The sequence below is a fragment of the Oncorhynchus gorbuscha genome, linkage group LG02, assembly GCF_021184085.1.
Source record: "Oncorhynchus gorbuscha isolate QuinsamMale2020 ecotype Even-year linkage group LG02, OgorEven_v1.0, whole genome shotgun sequence".
Taxonomy (NCBI): domain Eukaryota; kingdom Metazoa; phylum Chordata; class Actinopteri; order Salmoniformes; family Salmonidae; genus Oncorhynchus; species Oncorhynchus gorbuscha.
Genome location: NC_060174.1, coordinates 106,834,675 through 106,855,572, shown reverse-complemented (window position 1 = coordinate 106,855,572; position 20,898 = coordinate 106,834,675). Strand labels below are relative to the sequence as shown.

General features: G+C 57.9%; 1 protein-coding gene across 2 annotated transcripts in view; it reads left to right on the top strand.

Moving 5' to 3' along the window:
• The window catches only part of LOC124015186 (serine/threonine-protein kinase TAO1-like), a 51,903-nt gene extending 31,306 nt beyond the window's left edge, over positions 1-20,597 (top strand). For both annotated transcript variants that reach the window (XM_046330206.1, XM_046330196.1), the window contains 7 exons: positions 2,150-2,278; positions 15,884-15,997; positions 16,447-16,566; positions 17,338-17,577; positions 18,071-18,283; positions 19,509-19,691; positions 19,800-20,597. In XM_046330206.1, the coding sequence (XP_046186162.1) occupies positions 2,150-2,278; positions 15,884-15,997; positions 16,447-16,566; positions 17,338-17,577; positions 18,071-18,283; positions 19,509-19,691; positions 19,800-20,255 (1,455 nt within the window). In that variant the 3' untranslated portion in view covers positions 20,256-20,597. The remainder of the gene's footprint in view (positions 1-2,149; positions 2,279-15,883; positions 15,998-16,446; positions 16,567-17,337; positions 17,578-18,070; positions 18,284-19,508; positions 19,692-19,799) is intronic.
• The last annotated feature ends 301 nt before the right edge of the window (positions 20,598-20,898 follow it).

The window sequence follows — 20,898 nt, the reverse complement described above, 5'->3', positions numbered from 1 at the left end:
ACGAACTTAAATAACCCCAACCCAACAACCAGACAATGAACAGACAAAACCAAACGAACACGGAACAAAGGATCGGTGGCAGCGAGTAGACCGGCGGCGACGACGACCGCCGAGCGCCACCCGAACAAGAAGGGGAGCCACCTTCGGTAATATTGGTGACATTTTACATTTACATTTACATTTAAGTCATTTAGCAGACGCTCTTATCCAGAGCGACTTACAAATTGGTGCATTCACCTTATGTCATCCAGTGGAACAGCCACTTTACAATAGTGCATCTAAATCTTTTAAGGGGGGTGGGTGAGAAGGATTACTTTATCCTATCCTAGGTATTCCTTAAAGAGGTGGGGTTTCAGCTGTCTCCGGAAGGTGGTGATTTTGTCCTCGAAACAGTGAGATGCAGTGTCTTAGACCACTGAACCAGGGTCTGTAGTGACAGTGAGATGCAGTGTCTTAGACCGCTGAACCAGGGTCTGTAGTGACAGTGAGATGCAGTGTCTTAAACCGCTGAACCAGGGTCTGTAGTGACAGTGAGATGCAGTGTCTTAGACCGCTGAACCAGGGTCTGTAGTGACAGTGAGATGCAGTGTCTTAAACCGCTGAACCAGGGTCTGTAGTGACAGTGAGATGCAGTGTCTTAGACCGCTGAACCAGGGTCTGTAGTGACAGTGAGATGCAGTGTCTTAGACCACTGAGATACAGCCTGGAATCTTACCAGGGTCTGTAGTGACACTGAGATGCAGTGTCTTAGACGAGTCACCAGGGTCCTCTGTTATGCCAGGGTCTGTAGTGACAGTGAGATGCAGTGTCACAGAGGACAGAGATGCAGTGTCTTAGAGTCACCTCTGTTATGACAGTGAGATCCACACAGAGGACGAGTCACCTCTGTTATGCACTCCACACAGAGGACGAGTCACCTCTGTTATGCACTCCACACAGAGGACGAGTCACCTCTGTTATGCACACTCCACACAGAGGACGAGTCACCTCTGTTATGCACTCTCCACACAGAGGACAGAGGACGAGTCACCTCTGTTATGCACTCCACACAGAGGACAGAGAACGAGTCACCTCTGTTATGCACTCTACACACAGAGGACAGAGAACGAGTCACCTCTGTTATGCACTCCACACAGAGGACAGAGAACGAGTCACCTCTGTTATGCACTCCACACAGAGGACAGAGAACGAGTCACCTCTGTTATGCACTCCACACAGAGGACAGAGAACGAGTCACCTCTGTTATGCACTCTCCACACAGAGGACAGAGAACGAGTCACCTCTGTTATGCACTCCACACAGAGGACAGAGAACGAGTCACCTCTGTTATGCACTCGACACACAGAGGACAGAGAACGAGTCACCTCTGTTATGCACTCTCCACAAAGAGGACAAGTCACCTCTGTTATGCACTCTCCACACAGAGGACAGAGAACGAGTCACCTCTGTTATGCACTCTCCACACAGAGGACAGAGAACGAGTCACCTCTGTTATGCACTCCACACAGAGGACAGAGAACGAGTCACCTCTGTTATGCACTCTACACACAGAGGACGAGTCACCTCTGTTATGCACTCTCCACACAGAGGACAGAGAACGAGTCACCTCTGTTATGCACTCTACACACAGAGGACAGAGAACGAGTCACCTCTGTTATGCACTCTCCACACAGAGGACAGAGGACGAGTCACCTCTGTTATGCACTCTCCACACAGAGGACGAGTCACGCCTGTTATGCACTCTCCACACAGAGGACGAGTCACCTCTGTTATGCACTCTCCACACAGAGGACAGAGGACGAGTCACCTCTGTTATGCACTCTCCACACAGAGGACAGAGGACGAGTCACGTCTGTTATGCACTCTCCACACAGAGGACGAGTCACCTCTGTTATGCACTCCACACAGACAGTGAGAACGAAATACACTGCAACTCCTGCTCATGCGGTTTTCTCTCTTTCGTGTGTGCGCGTGTGTGTGTGTGCGTGTGTGTGTGTGTGTGTGTGTGTGTGTGTGTGTGTGTGTGTGTGTGTGTGTGTGTGTGCGTGCGTGCGTGCGTGCGTGCGTGCGTGCGTGTGTGTGTGTGTGTGTGTGTGTGTGTGTGTGTGTGTGTGTGTGTGTGTGTGTGTGTGTGTGCGCGGGCACGCAGGCGAAGACCTTTAACAACGATGAGAAGAAGTTCCAGCAGCACATTCAGGTCCAGCAGAAGAAAGAACTCAGCATCTTCCTGGAGTCTCAGAAACGAGAATACAAACTACGCAAGGAGCGGCTCAAAGAGGTACACACACACTCTTATATACACACAGTCTTATATACACACACTCTTACATATACACACACACACTTATATACACACACACACACTTATATATACACACACACACACTTATATACACACACACACACACACACTCTTACATATACACACACACACTTATATACACACACGCACACGCACACACACACAAGCCCACACTCTTATATATACACACACACTCTTATATATACACACACACACTTATATACACACACTTATATACACACACACGCACACGCACAGAGCAGCTCAAAGAGGTACACACACACTTATATATACACACACACACTTATATAAACACGCACACACACACACACACGCACACGCACAGAGCAGCTCAAAGAGGTACACACACACTCTTATATATACACACACACACTTATATACACACGCACACACACACGCACACACGCATAGAGCAGCTCAAAGAGGTACACACTTATATATACTGAACAAAAATATAAACACAACATGGGCCTCAGGATCTCGTCACAGTATCTCAAATTGCCATCGATAAAATGTCATTGTGTTCGTTGTCTGTAGCCTTTTGCCTGCCCCATACCATAACCCCACCGCCACCATGGGGCACTCAGCAAACCGCTCGCCCACACGACGCCATTCACTTGATCTGAGGCCGGTTGGACGTACTCCCAAATGACCTAAAACGACGGAGGCGGCTTATGGTAGAGAAATTAACATTACATTCTCTGGCAACCGCTCCGGTGGACATTCCTGCGGTCAGCGTGTCAATTGCACACTCCTTCAACACTTGAGACATCTGTGGCATTGTGTTGTGTCACAAAACTGCACATCTGTGGCATTATGCTTATGCTTATGAAACATTCCTGGGATCTTTTATTTCAGCTCATCACGAAACATGGGAACAACACTTTTTACAAGTTGCGTTTATATTTTGGTTCAGTGTACACACACACACACGCACACACACACACACACACACACACACACACACACACACACACACACACACACACACACACACACACACACACACACACACACACACACACACACACACTGCTTGGCGTCACAGGGACCAGTCTCCAGTGAGGACAGGAACAGGGACACACACACACACAGGTGAGGGACAGGAACAGGGAACGCTGCTTCATGGATGAACAGGTGAGGGACAGGAACAGGGACCAGCACTGCTTGGCGTCCCTCGTCTCCAGTGAGGGACAGGAACAGGGACCAGCACTGCTTGGCGTCCCTCGTCTCCAGTGAGGGACAGGAACAGGGACCAGCACTGCTTGGCGTCCCTCGTCTCCAGTGAGGGACAGGAACAGGGACCAGCACTGCTTGGCGTCCCTCGTCTCCAGTGAGGGACAGGAACAGGGACCAGCACTGCTTGGCGTCCCTCGTCTCCAGTGAGGGACAGGAACAGGGACCAGCACTGCTTGGCGTCCCTCGTCTCCAGTGAGGGACAGGAACAGGGACCAGCACTGCTGTCCCTCGTCTCCAGTGAGGGACAGGAACAGGGACCAGCACTGCCGTCCTCGTCTCCAGTGAGGGACAGGAACAGGGACCAGCACTGCACCCTCGTCTCCAGTGAGGGACAGGAACAGGGACCAGCACTGCCGTCCCTCGTCTCCAGTGAGGGACAGGAACAGGGACCAGCACTGCTTGGCGTCCCTCGTCTCCAGTGAGGGACAGGAACAGGGACCAGCACTGCTTGGCGTCCCTCGTCTCCAGTGAGGAACAGGGACCAGCACTGCTTGGCGTCCCTCGTCTCCAGTGAGGGACAGGAACAGGGACCAGCACTGCTTGGCGTCCCTCGTCTCCAGTGAGGGACAGGAACAGGGACCAGCACTGCTTGGCGTCCCTCGTCTCCAGTGAGGGACAGGAACAGGGACCAGCACTGCTTGGCGTCCCTCGTCTCCAGTGAGGGACAGGAACAGGGACCAGCACTGCTTGGCGTCCCTCGTCTCCAGTGAGGGACAGGAACAGGGACCAGCACTGCTTGGCGTCCCTCGTCTCCAGTGAGGGACAGGAACAGGGACCAGCACTGCTTGGCGTCCCTCGTCTCCAGTGAGGGACAGGAACAGGGACCAGCACTGCTTGGCGTCCCTCGTCTCCAGTGAGGGACAGGAACAGGGACCAGCACTGCTTGGCGTCCCTCGTCTCCAGTGAGGGACAGGAACAGGGACCAGCACTGCTTGGCGTCCCTCGTCTCCAGTGAGGGACAGGAACAGGGACCAGCACTGCTTGGCGTCCCTCGTCTCCAGTGAGGGACAGGAACAGGGACCAGCACTGCTTGGCGTCCCTCGTCTCCAGTGAGGGACAGGAACAGGGACCAGCACTGCTTGGCGTCCCTCGTCTCCAGTGAGGGACAGGAACAGGGACCAGCACTGCTTGGCGTCCCTCGTCTCCAGTGAGGGACAGGAACAGGGACCAGCACTGCTTCCCTCGTCTCGGGACAGGAACCCAGCACTGCGTCTCCAGTGAGGGACAGGAACAGGGACCAGCACTGCTTGGCGTCCCTCGTCTCCAGTGAGGGACAGGAACAGGGACCAGCACTGCTTGGCGTCCCTCGTCTCCAGTGAGGGACAGGAACAGGGACCAGCACTGCTTGGCGTCCCTCGTCTCCAGTGAGGGACAGGAACAGGGACCAGCACTGCGTTGGTGAGGGACGTCCCTCGTCTCCAGTGAGGGACAGGAACAGGGACCAGCACTGCAGGCGTCCCTCGTCTCCAGTGAGGACAGGAACAGGGACCAGCACTGCTTGGCGTCCCTCGTCTCCAGTGAGGGACAGGAACAGGGACCAGCACTGCTTGGCGTCCCTCGTCTCCAGTGAGGGACAGGAACAGGGACCAGCACTGCTTGGCGTCCCTCGTCTCCAGTGAGGGACAGGAACAGGGACCAGCACTGCTTGGCGTCCCTCGTCTCCAGTGAGGGACAGGAACAGGGACCAGCACTGCTTGGCGTCCCTCGTCTCCAGTGAGGGACAGGAACAGGGACCAGCACTGCTTGGCGTCCCTCGTCTCCAGTGAGGGACAGGAACAGGGACCAGCACTGCTTGGCGTCCCTCGTCTCCAGTGAGGGACAGGAACAGGGACCAGCACTGCTTGGCAGGAACAGGGACCAGCACTCCCCTCGTCTCCAGTGAGGGACAGGAACAGGGACCAGCACTGCTTGGCGTCCCTCGTCTCCAGTGAGGGACAGGGACCAGCACTGCTTGGCGTCCCTCGTCTCCAGTGAGGGACAGGAACAGGGACCAGCACTGCTTGGCGTCCCTCGTCTCCAGTGAGGGACAGGAACAGGGACCAGCACTGCTTGGCGTCCCTCGTCTCCAGTGAGGGACAGGAACAGGGACCAGCACTGCTTGGCGTCCCTCGTCTCCAGTGAGGGACAGGAACAGGGACCAGCCAGTGAGGGACAGGAACACCAGCACTGCTTGGCGTCCCTCGTCTCCAGTGAGGGACAGGAACAGGGACCAGCACTGCTTGGCGTCCCTCGTCTCCAGTGAGGGACAGGAACAGGGACCAGCACTGCTTGGCGTCCCTCGTCTCCAGTGAGGGACAGGAACAGGGACCAGCACTGCTTGGCGTCCCTCGTCTCCAGTGAGGGACAGGAACAGGGACCAGCACTGCTTGGCGTCCCTCGTCTCCAGTGAGGGACAGGAACAGGGACCAGCACTGCTTGGCGTCCCTCGTCTCCAGTGAGGGACAGGAACAGGGACCAGCACTGCTTGGCGTCCCTCGTCTCCAGTGAGGGACAGGAACAGGGACCAGCACTGCTTGGTCCCTCGTCTCCAGTGAGGGACAGGAACAGGGACCAGCACTGCTCCCTCGTCTCCAGTGAGGGACAGGAACAGGGACCAGCACTGCTTGGCGTCCCTCGTCTCCAGTGAGGGACAGGAACAGGGACCAGCACTGCTTGGCGTCCCTCGTCTCCAGTGAGGGACAGGAACAGGGACCAGCACTGCTTGGCGTCCCTCGTCTCCAGTGAGGGACAGGAACAGGGACCAGCACTGCTTGGCGTCCCTCCTCCAGTGAGGGACAGGAACAGGGACCAGCACTGCTTGGCAGTGAGGGACAGGAACAGGGACCAGCACTGCTTGGCGTCCCTCGTCTCCAGTGAGAGACAGGAACAGGGACCAGCACTGCTTGGCGTCCCTCGTCAGGAACAGGGACCAGCACTGCTTGGCGTCCCTCGTCTCCAGTGAGGGACAGGAACAGGGACCAGCACTGCTTGGCGTCCCTCGTCTCCAGTGAGGGACAGGAACAGGGACCAGCACTGCTTGGCGTCCCTCGTCTCCAGTGAGGGACAGGAACAGGGACCAGCACTGCTTGGCGTCCCTCGTCTCCAGTGAGGGACAGGAACAGGGACCAGCACTGCTTGGCGTCCCTCGTCTCCAGTGAGGGACAGGAACAGGGACCAGCACTGCTTGGCGTCCCTCGTCTCCAGTGAGGGACAGGAACAGGGACCAGCACTGCTTGGCGTCCCTCGTCTCCAGTGAGGGACAGGAACAGGGACCAGCACTGCTTGGCGTCCCTCGTCTCCAGTGAGGGACAGGAACAGGGACCAGCACTGCTTGGCGTCCCTCGTCTCCAGTGAGGGACAGGAACAGGGACCAGCACTGCTTGGCGTCCCTCGTCTCCAGTGAGGGACAGGAACAGGGACCAGCACTGCTTGGCGTCCCTCGTCTCCAGTGAGGGACAGGAACAGGGACCAGCACTGCTTGGCGTCCCTCGTCTCCAGTGAGGGACAGGAACAGGGACCAGCACTGCTTGGCGTCCCTCGTCTCCAGTGAGGGACAGGAACAGGGACCAGCACTGCTTGGCGTCCCTCGTCTCCAGTGAGGGACAGGAACAGGGACCAGCACTGCTTGGCGTCCCTCGTCTCCAGTGAGGGACAGGAACAGGGACCAGCACTGCCAGTCCCTCGAGGACAGGAACAGGGACCAGCACTGCTTGGCGTCCCTCGTCTCCAGTGAGGGACAGGAACAGGGACCAGCACTGCTTGGCGTCCCTCGTCTCCAGTGAGGGACAGGAACAGGGACCAGCACTGCTTGGCGTCCCTCGTCTCCAGTGAGGGACAGGAACAGGGACCAGCACTGCTTGGCGTCCCTCGTCTCCAGTGAGGGACAGGAACAGGGACCAGGGACCAGCACTGCTTGGCGTCCCTCGTCTCCAGTGAGGGACAGGAACAGGGACCAGCACTGCTTGGCGTCCCTCGTCTCCAGTGAGGAACAGGGACCAGCAGGGACCAGTGAGGGACACAGGGACCAGCACTGCTTGGCTGCTCCAGTGAGGACAGGAACAGGGACCAGCACCTTGGCGTCCCTCGTCTCCAGTGAGGGACAGGAACAGGGACCAGCACTGCTTGGCGTCCCTCGTCTCCAGTGAGGGACAGGAACAGGGACCAGCACTGCTTGGCGTCCTCGTCTCCAGTGAGGGACAGGAACAGGGACCAGCACTGCTTGGCGTCCCTCGTCTCCAGTGAGGGACAGGAACAGGGACCAGCACTGCTTGGCGTCCCTCGTCTCCAGTGAGGGACAGGAACAGGGACCAGCACTGCTTGGCGTCCCTCGTCTCCAGTGAGGGACAGGAACAGGGACCAGCACTGCTTGGCGTCCCTCGTCTCCAGTGAGGGACAGGAACAGGGACCAGCACTGCTTGGCGTCCCTCGTCTCCAGTGAGGGACAGGAACAGGGACCAGCACTGCTTGGCGTCCCTCGTCTCCAGTGAGGGACAGGAACAGGGACCAGCACTGCTTGGCGTCCCTCGTCTCCAGTGAGGGACAGGAACAGGGACCAGCACTGCTTGGCGTCCCTCGTCTCCAGTGAGGGACAGGAACAGGGACCAGCACTGCTTGGCGTCCCTCGTCTCCAGTGAGGGACAGGAACAGGGACCAGCACTGCTTGGCCCCCTCGTCTCCAGTGAGGGACAGGAACAGGGACCAGCACTGCTTGGCGTCCCTCGTCTCCAGTGAGGGACAGGAACAGGGACCAGCACTGCTTGGCGTCCCGTCTCCAGTGAGGACAGGAACCAGTGAGTGAGGGACAGGAACAGGGACCAGCACTGCTTGGCGTCCCTCGTCTCCAGTGAGGGACAGGAACAGGGACCAGCACTGCTTGGCGTCCCTCGTCTCCCAGTGAGGGACAGGAACAGGGACCAGCACTGCTTGGCGTCCCTCGTCTCCAGTGAGGGACAGGAACAGGGACCAGCACTGCTTGGCGTCCCTCGTCTCCAGTGAGGGACAGGAACAGGGACCAGCACTGCTTGGCGTCCCTCGTGAGGGACAGGAACAGGGACCAGCACTGCTTGTCCCTCGTCTCCAGTGAGGGACAGGAACAGGGACCAGCACTGCTTGGCGTCCCTCGTCTCCAGTGAGGGACAGGAACAGGGACCAGCACTGCTTGGCGTCCCTCGTCTCCAGTGAGGGACAGGAACAGGGACCAGCACTGCTTGGCGTCCCTCGTCTCCAGTGAGGGACAGGAACAGGGACCAGCACTGCTTGGCGTCCCTCGTCTCCAGTGAGGGACAGGAACAGGGACCAGCACTGCTTGGCGTCCCTCGTCTCCAGTGAGGGACAGGAACAGGGACCAGCACTGCTTGGCGTCCCTCGTCTCCAGTGAGGAACAGGGACCAGCACTGCTTGGCGTCCCTCGTCTCCAGTGAGGGACAGGAACAGGGACCAGCACTGCAGCACTGCTCCAGTGAGGGACAGGAACAGGGACCAGCACTGCGTGGTGAGGGACGTCCCTCCAGTGAGGGACAGGAACAGGGACCAGCACTGCTTGGCGTCCCTCGTCTCCAGTGAGGGACAGGAACAGGGACCAGCACTGCTTGGCGTCCCTCGTCTCCAGTGAGGGACAGGAACAGGGACCAGCACTGCTTGGCGTCCCTCGTCTCCAGTGAGGGACAGGAACAGGGACCAGCACTGCTTGGCGTCCCTCGTCTCCAGTGAGGAACAGGAACCAGCACTGCTTGGCGTCCCTCGTCTCCAGTGAGGGACAGGAACAGGGACCAGCACTGCTTGGCGTCCCTCGTCTCCAGTGAGGGACAGGAACAGGGACCAGCACTGCTTGGCGTCCCTCGTCTCCAGTGAGGGACAGAGGGACAGGAACAGGGACCAGCACTGCTTGGCGTCCCTCGTCTCCAGTGAGGGACAGGAACAGGGACCAGCACTGCTTGGCGTCCCTCGTCTCCAGTGAGGACAGGAACAGGGACCAGCACTGCTTGGCGTCCCTCGTCTCCAGTGAGGAACAGGGACCAGCACTGCTTGGCGTCCCTCGTCTCCAGTGAGGGACAGGAACAGGGACCAGCACTGCTTGGCGTCCCTCGTCTCCAGTGAGGGACAGGAACAGGGACCAGCACTGCTTGGCGTCCCTCGTCTCCAGTGAGGGACAGGAACAGGGACCAGCACTGCTTGGCGTCCCTCGTCTCCAGTGAGGGACAGGAACAGGGACCAGCACTGCTTGGCGTCCCTCGTCTCCAGTGAGGGACAGGAACAGGGACCAGCACTGCTTGGCGTCCCTCGTCTCCAGTGAGGGACAGGGACCAGCACTGCTTGGCGTCCCACTGCGTCTCCAGTGAGGGACAGGAACAGGGACCAGCACTGCTTGGCGTCCCTCGTCTCCAGTGAGGGACAGGAACAGGGACCAGCACTGCTTGGCGTCCCTCGTCTCCAGTGAGGGACAGGAACAGGGACCAGCACTGCTTGGCGTCCCTCGTCTCCAGTGAGGGACAGGAACAGGGACCAGCACTGCTTGGCGTCCCTCGTCTCCAGTGAGGGACAGGAACAGGGACCAGCACTGCTTGGCGTCCCTCGTCTCCAGTGAGGGACAGGAACAGGGACCAGCACTGCTTGGCGTCCCTCGTCTCCAGTGAGGGACAGGAACAGGGACCAGCACTGCTTGGCGTCCTCGTCTCCAGTGAGGGACAGGAACAGGGACCAGCACTGCTTGGCGTCCTCGTCTCCAGTGAGGGACCAGGGACCAGCACTGCTTGGCGTCCCTCGTCTCCAGTGAGGGACAGGAACAGGGACCAGCACTGCTTGGCGTCCCTCGTCTCCAGTGAGGGACAGGAACAGGGACCAGCACTGCTTGGCGTCCCTCGTCTCCAGTGAGGGACAGGAACAGGGACCAGCACTGCTTGGCGTCCCTCGTCTCCAGTGAGGGACAGGAACAGGGACCAGCACTGCTTGGCGTCCCTCGTCTCCAGTGAGGGACAGGAACAGGGACCAGCACTGCTTGGCGTCCCTCGTCTCCAGTGAGGGACAGGAACAGGGACCAGCACTGCTTGGCGTCCCTCGTCTCCAGTGAGGGACAGGAACAGGGACCAGCACTGCTTGGCGTCCCTCGTCTCCAGTGAGGGACAGGAACAGGGACCAGCACTGCTTGGCGTCCCGTCTCCAGTGAGGGACAGGAACAGGGACCAGCACTGCTTGGCGTCCCTCGTCTCCAGTGAGGGACAGGAACAGGGACCAGCACTGCTTGGCGTCCCTCGTCTCCAGTGAGGGACAGGAACAGGGACCAGCACTGCTTGGCGTCCCTCGTCTCCAGTGAGGGACAGGAACAGGGACCAGCACTGCTTGGCGTCCCTCGTCTCCAGTGAGGGACAGGAACAGGGACCAGCACTGCTTGGCGTCCCTCGTCTCCAGTGAGGGACAGGAACAGGGACCAGCACTGCTTGGCGTCCCTCGTCTCCAGTGAGGGACAGGAACAGGGACCAGCACTGCTTGGCGTCCCTCGTCTCCAGTGAGGGACAGGAACAGGGACCAGCACTGCTTGGCGTCCCTCGTCTCCAGTGAGGGACAGGAACAGGGACCAGCACTGCTTGGCGTCCCTCGTCTCCAGTGAGGGACAGGAACAGGGACCAGCACTGCTTGGCGTCCCTCGTCTCCAGTGAGGGACAGGAACAGGGACCAGCACTGCTTGGCGTCCCTCGTCTCCAGTGAGGGACAGGAACAGGGACCAGCACTGCTTGGCGTCCCTCGTCTCCAGTGAGGGACAGGAACAGGCGTCCCTCGTCTCCAGTGAGGGACAGGAACAGGGACCAGCACTGCTTGGCGTCCCTCGTCTCCAGTGAGGGACAGGAACAGGGACCAGCACTGCTTGGCGTCCCTCGTCTCCAGTGAGGGACAGGAACAGGGACCAGCACTGCTTGGCGTCCCTCGTCTCCAGTGAGGGACAGGAACAGGGACCAGCACTGCTTGGCGTCCTCGTCTCCAGTGAGGGACAGGAACAGGGACCAGCACTGCTTGGCGTCCCTCGTCTCCAGTGAGGGACAGGAACAGGGACCAGCACTGCTTGGCGTCCCTCGTCTCCAGTGAGGGACAGGAACAGGGACCAGCACTGCTTGGCGTCCCTCGTCTCCAGTGAGGGACAGGAACAGGGACCAGCACTGCTTGGCGTGAGGGACAGGAACAGGGACCAGCACTGCTTGGCGTCCCTCGTCTCCAGTGAGGGACAGGAACAGGGACCAGCACTGCTTGGCGTCCCTCGTCTCCAGTGAGGGACAGGAACAGGGACCAGCACTGCTTGGCGTCCCTCGTCTCCAGTGAGGGACAGGAACAGGGACCAGCACTGCTTGGCGTCCCTCGTCTCCAGTGAGGGACAGGAACAGGGACCAGCACTGCTTGGCGTCCCTCGTCTCCAGTGAGGGACAGGAACAGGGACCAGCACTGCTTGGCGTCCCTCGTCTCCAGTGAGGGACAGGAACAGGGACCAGCACTGCTTGGCGTCCCTCGTCTCCAGTGAGGGACAGGAACAGGGACCAGCACTGCTTGGCGTCCCTCGTCTCCAGTGAGGGACAGGAACAGGGACCAGCACTGCGTCCCTGTCTCCAGTGAGGGACAGGAACAGGGACCAGCACTCCCTCGTCTCCAGTGAGGGACAGGAACAGGGACCAGCACTGCTTGGCGTCCCTCGTCTCCAGTGAGGGACAGGAACAGGGACCAGCACTGCTTGGCGTCCCTCGTCTCCAGTGAGGGACAGGAACAGGGACCAGCACTGCTTGGCGTCCCTCGTCTCCAGTGAGGGACAGGAACAGGGACCAGTGAGGCGTCCCTCGTCTCCAGTGAGGGACAGGGACCAGCACTGCTTGGCGTCCCTCGTCTCCAGTGAGGGACAGGAACAGGGACCAGCACTGCTTGGCGTCCCTCGTCTCCAGTGAGGGACAGGAACAGGGACCAGCACTGCTTGGCGTCCCTCGTCTCCAGTGAGGGACAGGAACAGGGACCAGCACTGCTTGGCGTCCCTCGTCTCCAGTGAGGGACAGGAACAGGGACCAGCACTGCTTGAGTGAGGGACAGGAACAGGGACCAGCACTGCTTGGCGTCCCTCGTCTCCAGTGAGGGACAGGAACAGGGACCAGCACTGCTTGGCGTCCCTCGTCTCCAGTGAGGGACAGGAACAGGGACCAGCACTGCTTGGCGTCCCTCCCTCCAGTGAGGGACAGGAACAGGGACCAGCACTGCTTGGCGTCCCTCGTCTCCAGTGAGGACAGGAACAGGGACCAGCACTGCTTGGCGTCCCTCGTCTCCAGTGAGGGACAGGAACAGGGACCAGCACTGCTTGGCGTCCCTCGTCTCCAGTGAGGGACAGGAACAGGGACCAGCACTGCTTGGCGTCCCTCGTCTCCAGTGAGGGACAGGAACAGGGACCAGCACTGCTTGGCGTCCCTCGTCTCCAGTGAGGGACAGGAACAGGGACCAGCACTGCTTGGCGTCCCTCGTCTCCAGTGAGGGACAGGAACAGGGACCAGCACTGCTTGGCGTCCCTCGTCTCCAGTGAGGGACAGGAACAGGGACCAGCACTGCTCCCTCGTCTCCAGTGAGGGACAGGAACAGGGACCAGCACTGCTCGTCCCTCCAGTGAGGGACAGGAACAGGGACCAGCACTGCTTGGCGTCCCTCGTCTCCAGTGAGGGACAGGAACAGGGACCAGCACTGCTTGGCGTCCCTCGTCTCCAGTGAGGGACAGGAACAGGGACCAGCACTGCTTGGCGTCCCTCGTCTCCAGTGAGGGACAGGAACAGGGACCAGCACTGCTTGGCGTCCCTGTCTCCAGTGAGGGACAGGAACAGGGACCAGCACTGCTTGGCGTCCCTCGTCTCCAGTGAGGGGAACAGGGACCAGCACTGCTTGGCGTCCCTCGTCTCCAGTGAGGGACAGGAACAGGGACCAGCACTGCTTGGCGTCCCTCGTCTCCAGTGAGGGACAGGAACAGGGACCAGCACTGCTTGGCGTCCCTCGTCTCCAGTGAGGGACAGGAACAGGGACCAGCACTGCTTGGCGTCCCTCGTCTCCAGTGAGGGACAGGAACAGGGACCAGCACTGCTTGGCGTCCCTCGTCTCCAGTGAGGGACAGGAACAGGGACCAGCACTGCTTGGCGTCCCTCGTCTCCAGTGAGGACAGGACCAGCACTGGGCGTCCTCGTCTCCAGTGAGGGACAGGAACAGCACTGCTTGGCGTCCCTCGTCTCCAGTGAGGGACAGGAACAGGGACCAGCACTGCTTGGCGTCCCTCGTCTCCAGTGAGGAACAGGGACCAGCACTGCTTGGCGTCCCTCGTCTCCAGTGAGGGACAGGAACAGGGACCAGCACTGCTTGGCGTCCCTCGTCTCCAGTGAGGGACAGGAACCAGGGAGTGAGGGACAGGAACAGGGACCAGCACTGCTTGGCGTCCCTCGTCTCCAGTGAGGGACAGGAACAGGGACCAGCACTGCTTGGCGTCCCTCGTCTCCAGTGAGGGACAGGGACCAGCACTGCTTGGCGTCCCTCGTCTCCAGTGAGGGACAGGAACAGGGACCAGCACTGCTTGGCGTCCCTCGTCTCCAGTGAGGGACAGGAACAGGGACCAGCACTGCTTGGCGTCCCTCGTCTCCAGTGAGGGACAGGAACAGGGACCAGCACTGCTTGGCGTCCCTCGTCTCCAGTGAGGGACAGGAACAGGGACCAGCACTGCTTGGCGTCCCTCGTCTCCAGTGAGGGACAGGAACAGGGACCAGCACTGCTTGGCGTCCCTCGTCTCCAGTGAGGGACAGGAACAGGGACCAGCACTGCTTGGCGTCCCTCGTCTCCAGTGAGGGACAGGAACAGGGACCAGCACTGCTTGGCGTCCCTCGTCTCCAGTGAGGGACAGGAACAGGGACCAGCACTGCTTGGCGTGAGGGACAGGAACAGGGACCAGCACTGCTTGGCGTCCCTCGTCTCCAGTGAGGGACAGGAACAGGGACCAGCACTGCTTGGCGTCCCTCGTCTCCAGTGAGGGACAGGAACAGGGACCAGCACTGCTTGTGACGGACGTCCAGCACTGCTTGGCGTCTCCAGTGAGGGACAGGAACAGGGACCAGCACTGCTTGGCGTCCCTCGTCTCCAGTGAGGGACAGGAACAGGGACCAGCACTGCTTGGCGTCCCTCGTCTCCAGTGAGGGACAGGAACAGGGACCAGCACTGCTTGGCAGGAACAGGGACCAGCACCTCGTCCCAGTGAGGGACAGGAACAGGGACCAGCACTGCTTGGCGTCCCTCGTCTCCAGTGAGGGACAGGAACAGGGACCAGCACTGCTTGGCGTCCCTCGTCTCCAGTGAGGGACAGGAACAGGGATGGAAGCAAAACTGTTACATTGATGCCGTTCGACCCGGATCACTGAGTTGACCTCTGTCCTGTTGCTGCGGAGACGAGGAAGGAACCCATTAGCGGCTATGGAACGGTTGGCTAGGTAGCGTTTAGCGATATGGAACGGTTGGCTAGGTAGCGTTTAGCGATATGGAACGGTTGGCTAGGTAGCGTTTAGCGATATGGAACGGTTGGCTAGGTAGCGTTTAGCGATATGGAACGGTTGGCTAGGTAGCGTTTAGCGATATGGAACGGTTGGCTAGGTAGCGTTTAGCGATATGGAACGGTTGGCTAGGTAGCGTTTAGCGATATGGAACGGTTGGCTAGGTAGCCGTTAGCGACATGGAACGGTTGGCTAGGTAGCCGTTAGCGATATGGAACGGTTGGCTAGGTAGCCGTTAGCGATATGGAACGGTTGGCTAGGTAGCGTTTAGTGATATGGAACGGTTGGCTAGGTAGCCGTTAGCGATATGGAACGGTTGGCTAGGTAGTGTTTAGTGATATGGAACGGTTGGCTAGGTAGCGTTAGTGACGTGGAACGGCTAGCTAGGTAGCGTTAGTGACGTGGAAAGGCTAGCTAGATAATGTTAGTGACGTGAAAATGCTAGCTAGGTAGCGTTAGTGACGTGGAACGGCTAGCTAAGTAGTGTTAGTGACGTAGAACGGCTAGCTAGGTAGTGTTAGTGACGTGGAACGGCTAGCTAGGTAGTGTTAGTGACGTGGAAAGGCTAGCTAGGTAGCGTTAGTGATGTGGAACGGCTAGCTAGGTAGCGTTTAGTGATATGGAACGGCTAGCTAGGTAGCGTTTAGTGATGTGGAACGGCTAGCTAGGTAGCGCGCTAAACTAGTAGCATCACCCTGGTTTGAACACACACTTATTTACACACACAACGTGGAACAGGACCTGGTACGAGAGGTGCACACACACATATACGCACACACACACACACTCTCTCTCTCTCCTCTCTGTCCTGTAGGAGTTGAGTGAGAACCAGTCGACCCCTAAGAAGGAGAAGCAGGAGTGGCTGTCCAAGCAGAAGGAGAAGCAGGAGTGGCTGTCCAAGCAGAAGGAAAACTTCCAGCACTTCCAGGTACATTACACGTTAAATCAACATGAATTATCAATTAACATCAACGTGAATTATCAATTAACATCAACGTGAATTATCAATTAATATCAACGTGAGTTACAGTGGGGCAAAAAAGTATTTAGTCAGCCACCAATTGTCTATGTTCTCCCACTTAAAAAGATGAGAGAGGCCTGTAATTTTCATCATAGGTACACTTCAACTATGACAGACAAAATTAGAAAAAAAATCCAGAAAATCACATTGTAGGATTTTTAATGAATTTATTTGCAAATTATGATGGAAAATAAATATTTGGTCAATAACAAAAGTTTATGTCAATACTTTGTTATATACCCTTTGTTGGCAATGACAGGTCAAATCAAACCCACGACCTTAGGCAAGGCAAACGCCATGCTACCAACTGAGACACACGTGAAATGAGGGTTTTGGTTTGATGTGTGATTTGTCAGGCTGAGGAGGAAGCCAACCTGTTGAGGAGACAGAGGCAGTACCTGGAGCTGGAGTGCCGTGGTTTCAAACGGAGGATACTCATCGCCAGGCACAACGTGGAGCAGGATCTGACACGAGAGGTACACAACACACCATATTCACTACAAACGCCGTGAAAGGTTATCGCTCAACACATTTACATTTACATTTAAGTCATTTAGCAGACGCTCTTATCCAGAGCGACTTACAAATTGGTGCATTCACCTTATGACATCCAGTGGAACAGTCACTTTACAATAGTGCATCTAAATCTTAACAAATGGAGTTGCCTCATCTGTGAACATTCTTCTCTTGTCCCCTTCTTTTAACCCCCTCTCCACCATTTCGGGTTTCAACTCTTCTCTCCTCCCTCCCCCTCTCTCTCTCCCTCTCTCTCCTCTCTCCTCTCTCCTCCTCTCTCTCTCTCCTCTCTCTCCTCTCTCTCTCTCCTCTCCCTCCCTCCTCTCCACCTCTCCTTTCTCTCTTTCTCTCTCTCTATCTCTCTCCACTCTCTCTCTCCCTCTCTCTCTCTCCTTTCTCCTCTCCTCTCTCCTCTCTCTCTCTCCTCTCCCTCCCTCCTCTCCACCTCTCCTTTCTCTCTTTCTCTCTCTCTCTCTCTCTCTCTCTATCTCTCTCTCTCCACTCTCTCTCCACTCTCTCTCCACTCTCTCTCTCTCTCTCTCTCTCTCCCTCTCTCTCTCTCTCTCTCTCTCTCTCTCTCTCTCTCTCTCTCTCTCTCTCTCTCTCTCTCTGTGTCTTGAATAAGCTCAGACTTGGAACATGCTCTCTTCTCAGACATCTCGATGCTCTCTCAGACTCTCCTCCAGAAGATCTCTCTCTCTCTCTCCAGACCCTCTCTCTGTGTGTGTCAGGAGTTGAATAAGCGTCAGACCCAGAAGGACTTGGAACATGCCATGTTGCTCAGACATCACGAGTCGATGCAGGAGCTGGAGTTCAGACATCTGGGAACCATCCAGAAGATGAGGGCGGAGCATATCAGGACGCAGCACCAGACGGAACTGACCAATCAGCTGGAGTACAACAAGAGGAGGGAGAGAGAACTGAGACGCAGACACGTCATGGAGGTTCGACAGCAACCCAAGAGTTTAAAGGTGAGAGAGAGACAGACAGACAGACAGACAGACAGACAGACAGACAGACAGACAGACAGACAGACAGACAGAGAGAGAGAGAGACAGAGAGAGAGAGAGAGACAAGAGAGAGAGAGAGAACAAGAGAGAGAGAAAGAGAGACAGAGACAAGAGAGAGAGAGAGAGAGAGAGAGAGAGAGAGAGAGAGAGAGAGAGACAAGAGAGAGAGAGAGACAAGAGAGAGAGAGAGACAAGAGAGAGAGAGAGACAAGAGAGAGAGAGACAAGAGAGAGAGACAAGAGAGAGAGACAAGAGAGAGAGACAAGAGAGAGAGAGAGAGAGAGAGAGACAAGAGAGAGAGACAAGAGAGAGAGACAAGAGAGAGAGACAAGAGAGAGAGAGAGAGAGACAGACCAGACCAGACAATCAATCAATCCCATTCAAAGCAACATTCCATGATCAATATTTGTTGTACCATTTTCAACACCCACCTATTGTACTTTACCCCCCCCAGTCCAAAGAGCTGCAGATTAAGAAGCAGTTCCAGGACACGTGTAAGATCCAGACACGGCAGTTCAAGGTCCTGAAGAACCACCTGTTGGAGAGCACTCCCAAGGCCGACCACAAGGTGGTGCTCAAGAGGCTGAAGGAGGAGCAGACCAGGAAACTGGCCATTCTGGCCGAGCAGTACGACCACTCGAACAACCACATGTTGTCCACACAGGCTGTGAGTACCACACACACGCTCTAGTCTACACAGGCTGTGAGTACCACACACACGCTCCAGTCTACACAATCTGATAGCACACACACACACGCTCTAGTCTACACAATCTGATAGCACACACACACACGCTCTAGTCTACACAATCTGATACCACACACACACACACACGCTCTAGTCTACACAATCTGATACCACACACACACACACACTAGTCTACACAACATGCTACCACACACACACACACACACTAGTCTACACAAACTGATACCACACACACACACACACACTAGTCTACACAAACTGATACCACACACACACACTAGTCTACACAAACTGATACCACACACACACACTAGTCTACACAAACTGATACCACACACACACACACACTCTAGTCTACACAATCTGAAACCACACATTGGCAAAACAGGCTCAATCCCCCCACAGACACCCTCTCTCTCCCTCCCCACCCACCCCTAGTCTACACAAACTCCCTCCCCACCCACCCCACAATCTCTCTCTCCCTCCCCACCCACCCCTCTCTCCCTCCGCACCCACCCCCCCCGCACCCCCTCTCTCCCTCCCCACCCACCCCACCCACCCCTCTCTCCCTCCCCACCCACCCCACCCACCCCTCTCTCCCTCCCCACCCCTCCCTTCCCTCCCTCCCCACCCACCCCTCTCTCCCTCCCCACCCCTCCCTCCCTCCCCACCCCTCTCTCCCTCCCCACCCACCCCTCTCTCCTCCCCACCCCTCCCTTCCCTCCCACCCCACCCACCCCTCTCTCCCTCCCCACCCCTCCCTCCCCACCCACCCCACCCACCCCTCTCTCCCTCCCCACCCCTCCCTCCCTTCCCTCCCTCCCCACCCACCCCTTTCTCCCTTCCCACCCACCCCACCCACCCCTCTCTCCCCCCCCCACCCCTCCCCCCCCACCCACCCCACCCACCCCTCTCTCCCTCCCCACCCCTCCCTCCCTTCCCTCCCTCCCCACCCACCCCTCTCTCCCTCCCCACCCACCCCACCCCTCTCTCCCTCCCCACCCCTCCCTCCATCCCCACCCACCCCACCCACCCCTCTCTCCCTCCCCACCCCTCCCTTCCCTCCCTCCCCACCCACCCCTCTCTCCCTCCCCACCCACCCCTCTCTCTCTCTCTCCCTCCCCCCACCCCTCTCTCCCACCCACCCCTCTCTCCCTCCCCACCCCTCCCTCTCCCTCTGCAGCTGCGTTTGGACGAAGCGCAAGAGGGTGAGTGTCAGGTGCTGAGGCAGCAGCTGCATCAGGAGTTGGAGCTGCTGAACGCCTACCAGAGTAAAATCAAGATGCAGACAGACGCCCAGCACGACAGAGAGAGGAAGGACCTGGAGCAGAGAGTGTCGCTCCGCAGGGCTCTACTGGAACACAAGGTAGGGAATGGGGGGGAGGCGGGGTGTTGGCATCGCAGTGTGTGTGTGTTCGTGTGTGTATCTGACTGTCCCCCCCCCATCTCTCTCTCGGTGTGTGTCTCCCTCCAGATTGAGGAGGAGATGCTGTCTCTGCAGAGCGAGCGTGTGGAGCGTATCAGGTCTCTGTTGGAGCGCCAGGCCAGGGAGATGGAGGCCTTCGACTCAGAGTCCATGAGACTAGGCTTCAGCACCATGGTGCTGTCCAACGTGCAGGGCTCGGACGCACACGGCAGCCCGGGGGGGTCTGGAGCGTCTCAACAAAGCCATCACCAGGGGGGGTCCAGCTCCCAGCAGCCGTGGGGTCACCCTGTGCTGGCTGGGGGACCCCCTCCCTGGAGCCTGCACCAGCCCTCTGGAGGGGGGAGTCAGAGGGGGAGTGGGGTGGGAGTGGGGGGGGTCAAGAACAGCCCCCAGGTTATGAGGAGGGCGTCGACGTCGGGAGGTGGGCGGAGCGAACAGGGCATGAGCAGGAGCGCCAGCATCACCTCCCAGATCTCCAACGGATCACACCTGTCATACACCTAGACACACACACACACACCACACACACACACACACACACACACACACACACACACCACACACACACCACACACACAGACACACACACACACACACACAGACTGACTGAAGTCACACACACTGAAGACACACACGCACACACTGAAGTCACACACACACAGACGATGAACACACTTGTCGTTAGCCTTGAAACACACACAGCTGGTGTACCAACCATCTTAACACACACTGAACTAAACACACTTGTGATTTGGGGCGGCAGGTAGTCTAGTGGTTAGAGTGTAGGGGGGTTAGGTAGTCTAGTGGTTAGAGTGTGGGGCAGCAGGTAGTCTAGTGGTTAGAGTGTAGGGCGGCAGGTAGTCTAGTGGTTAGAGTGTAGGGGGGGCAGGTAGCCTAGTGGTTAGAGTGTAGGGACAGCAGGTAGCCTTGTGGTTAGAGTGTAGGGGGGCAGGTAGCCTAGTGGTTAGAGTGTAGGGGGCAGGTAGCCTAGTGGTTAGAGTGTAGGGACAGCAGGTAGCCTTGTGGTTAGAGTGTAGGGGGGGCAGGTAGCCTAGTGGTTAGAGTGTAGGGGGGTTAGGTAGCCTCGTGGTTAGAGTGTAGGGGGCAGGTAGTCTAGTGGTTAGAGTGTAGGGGGCAGGTAGCCTAG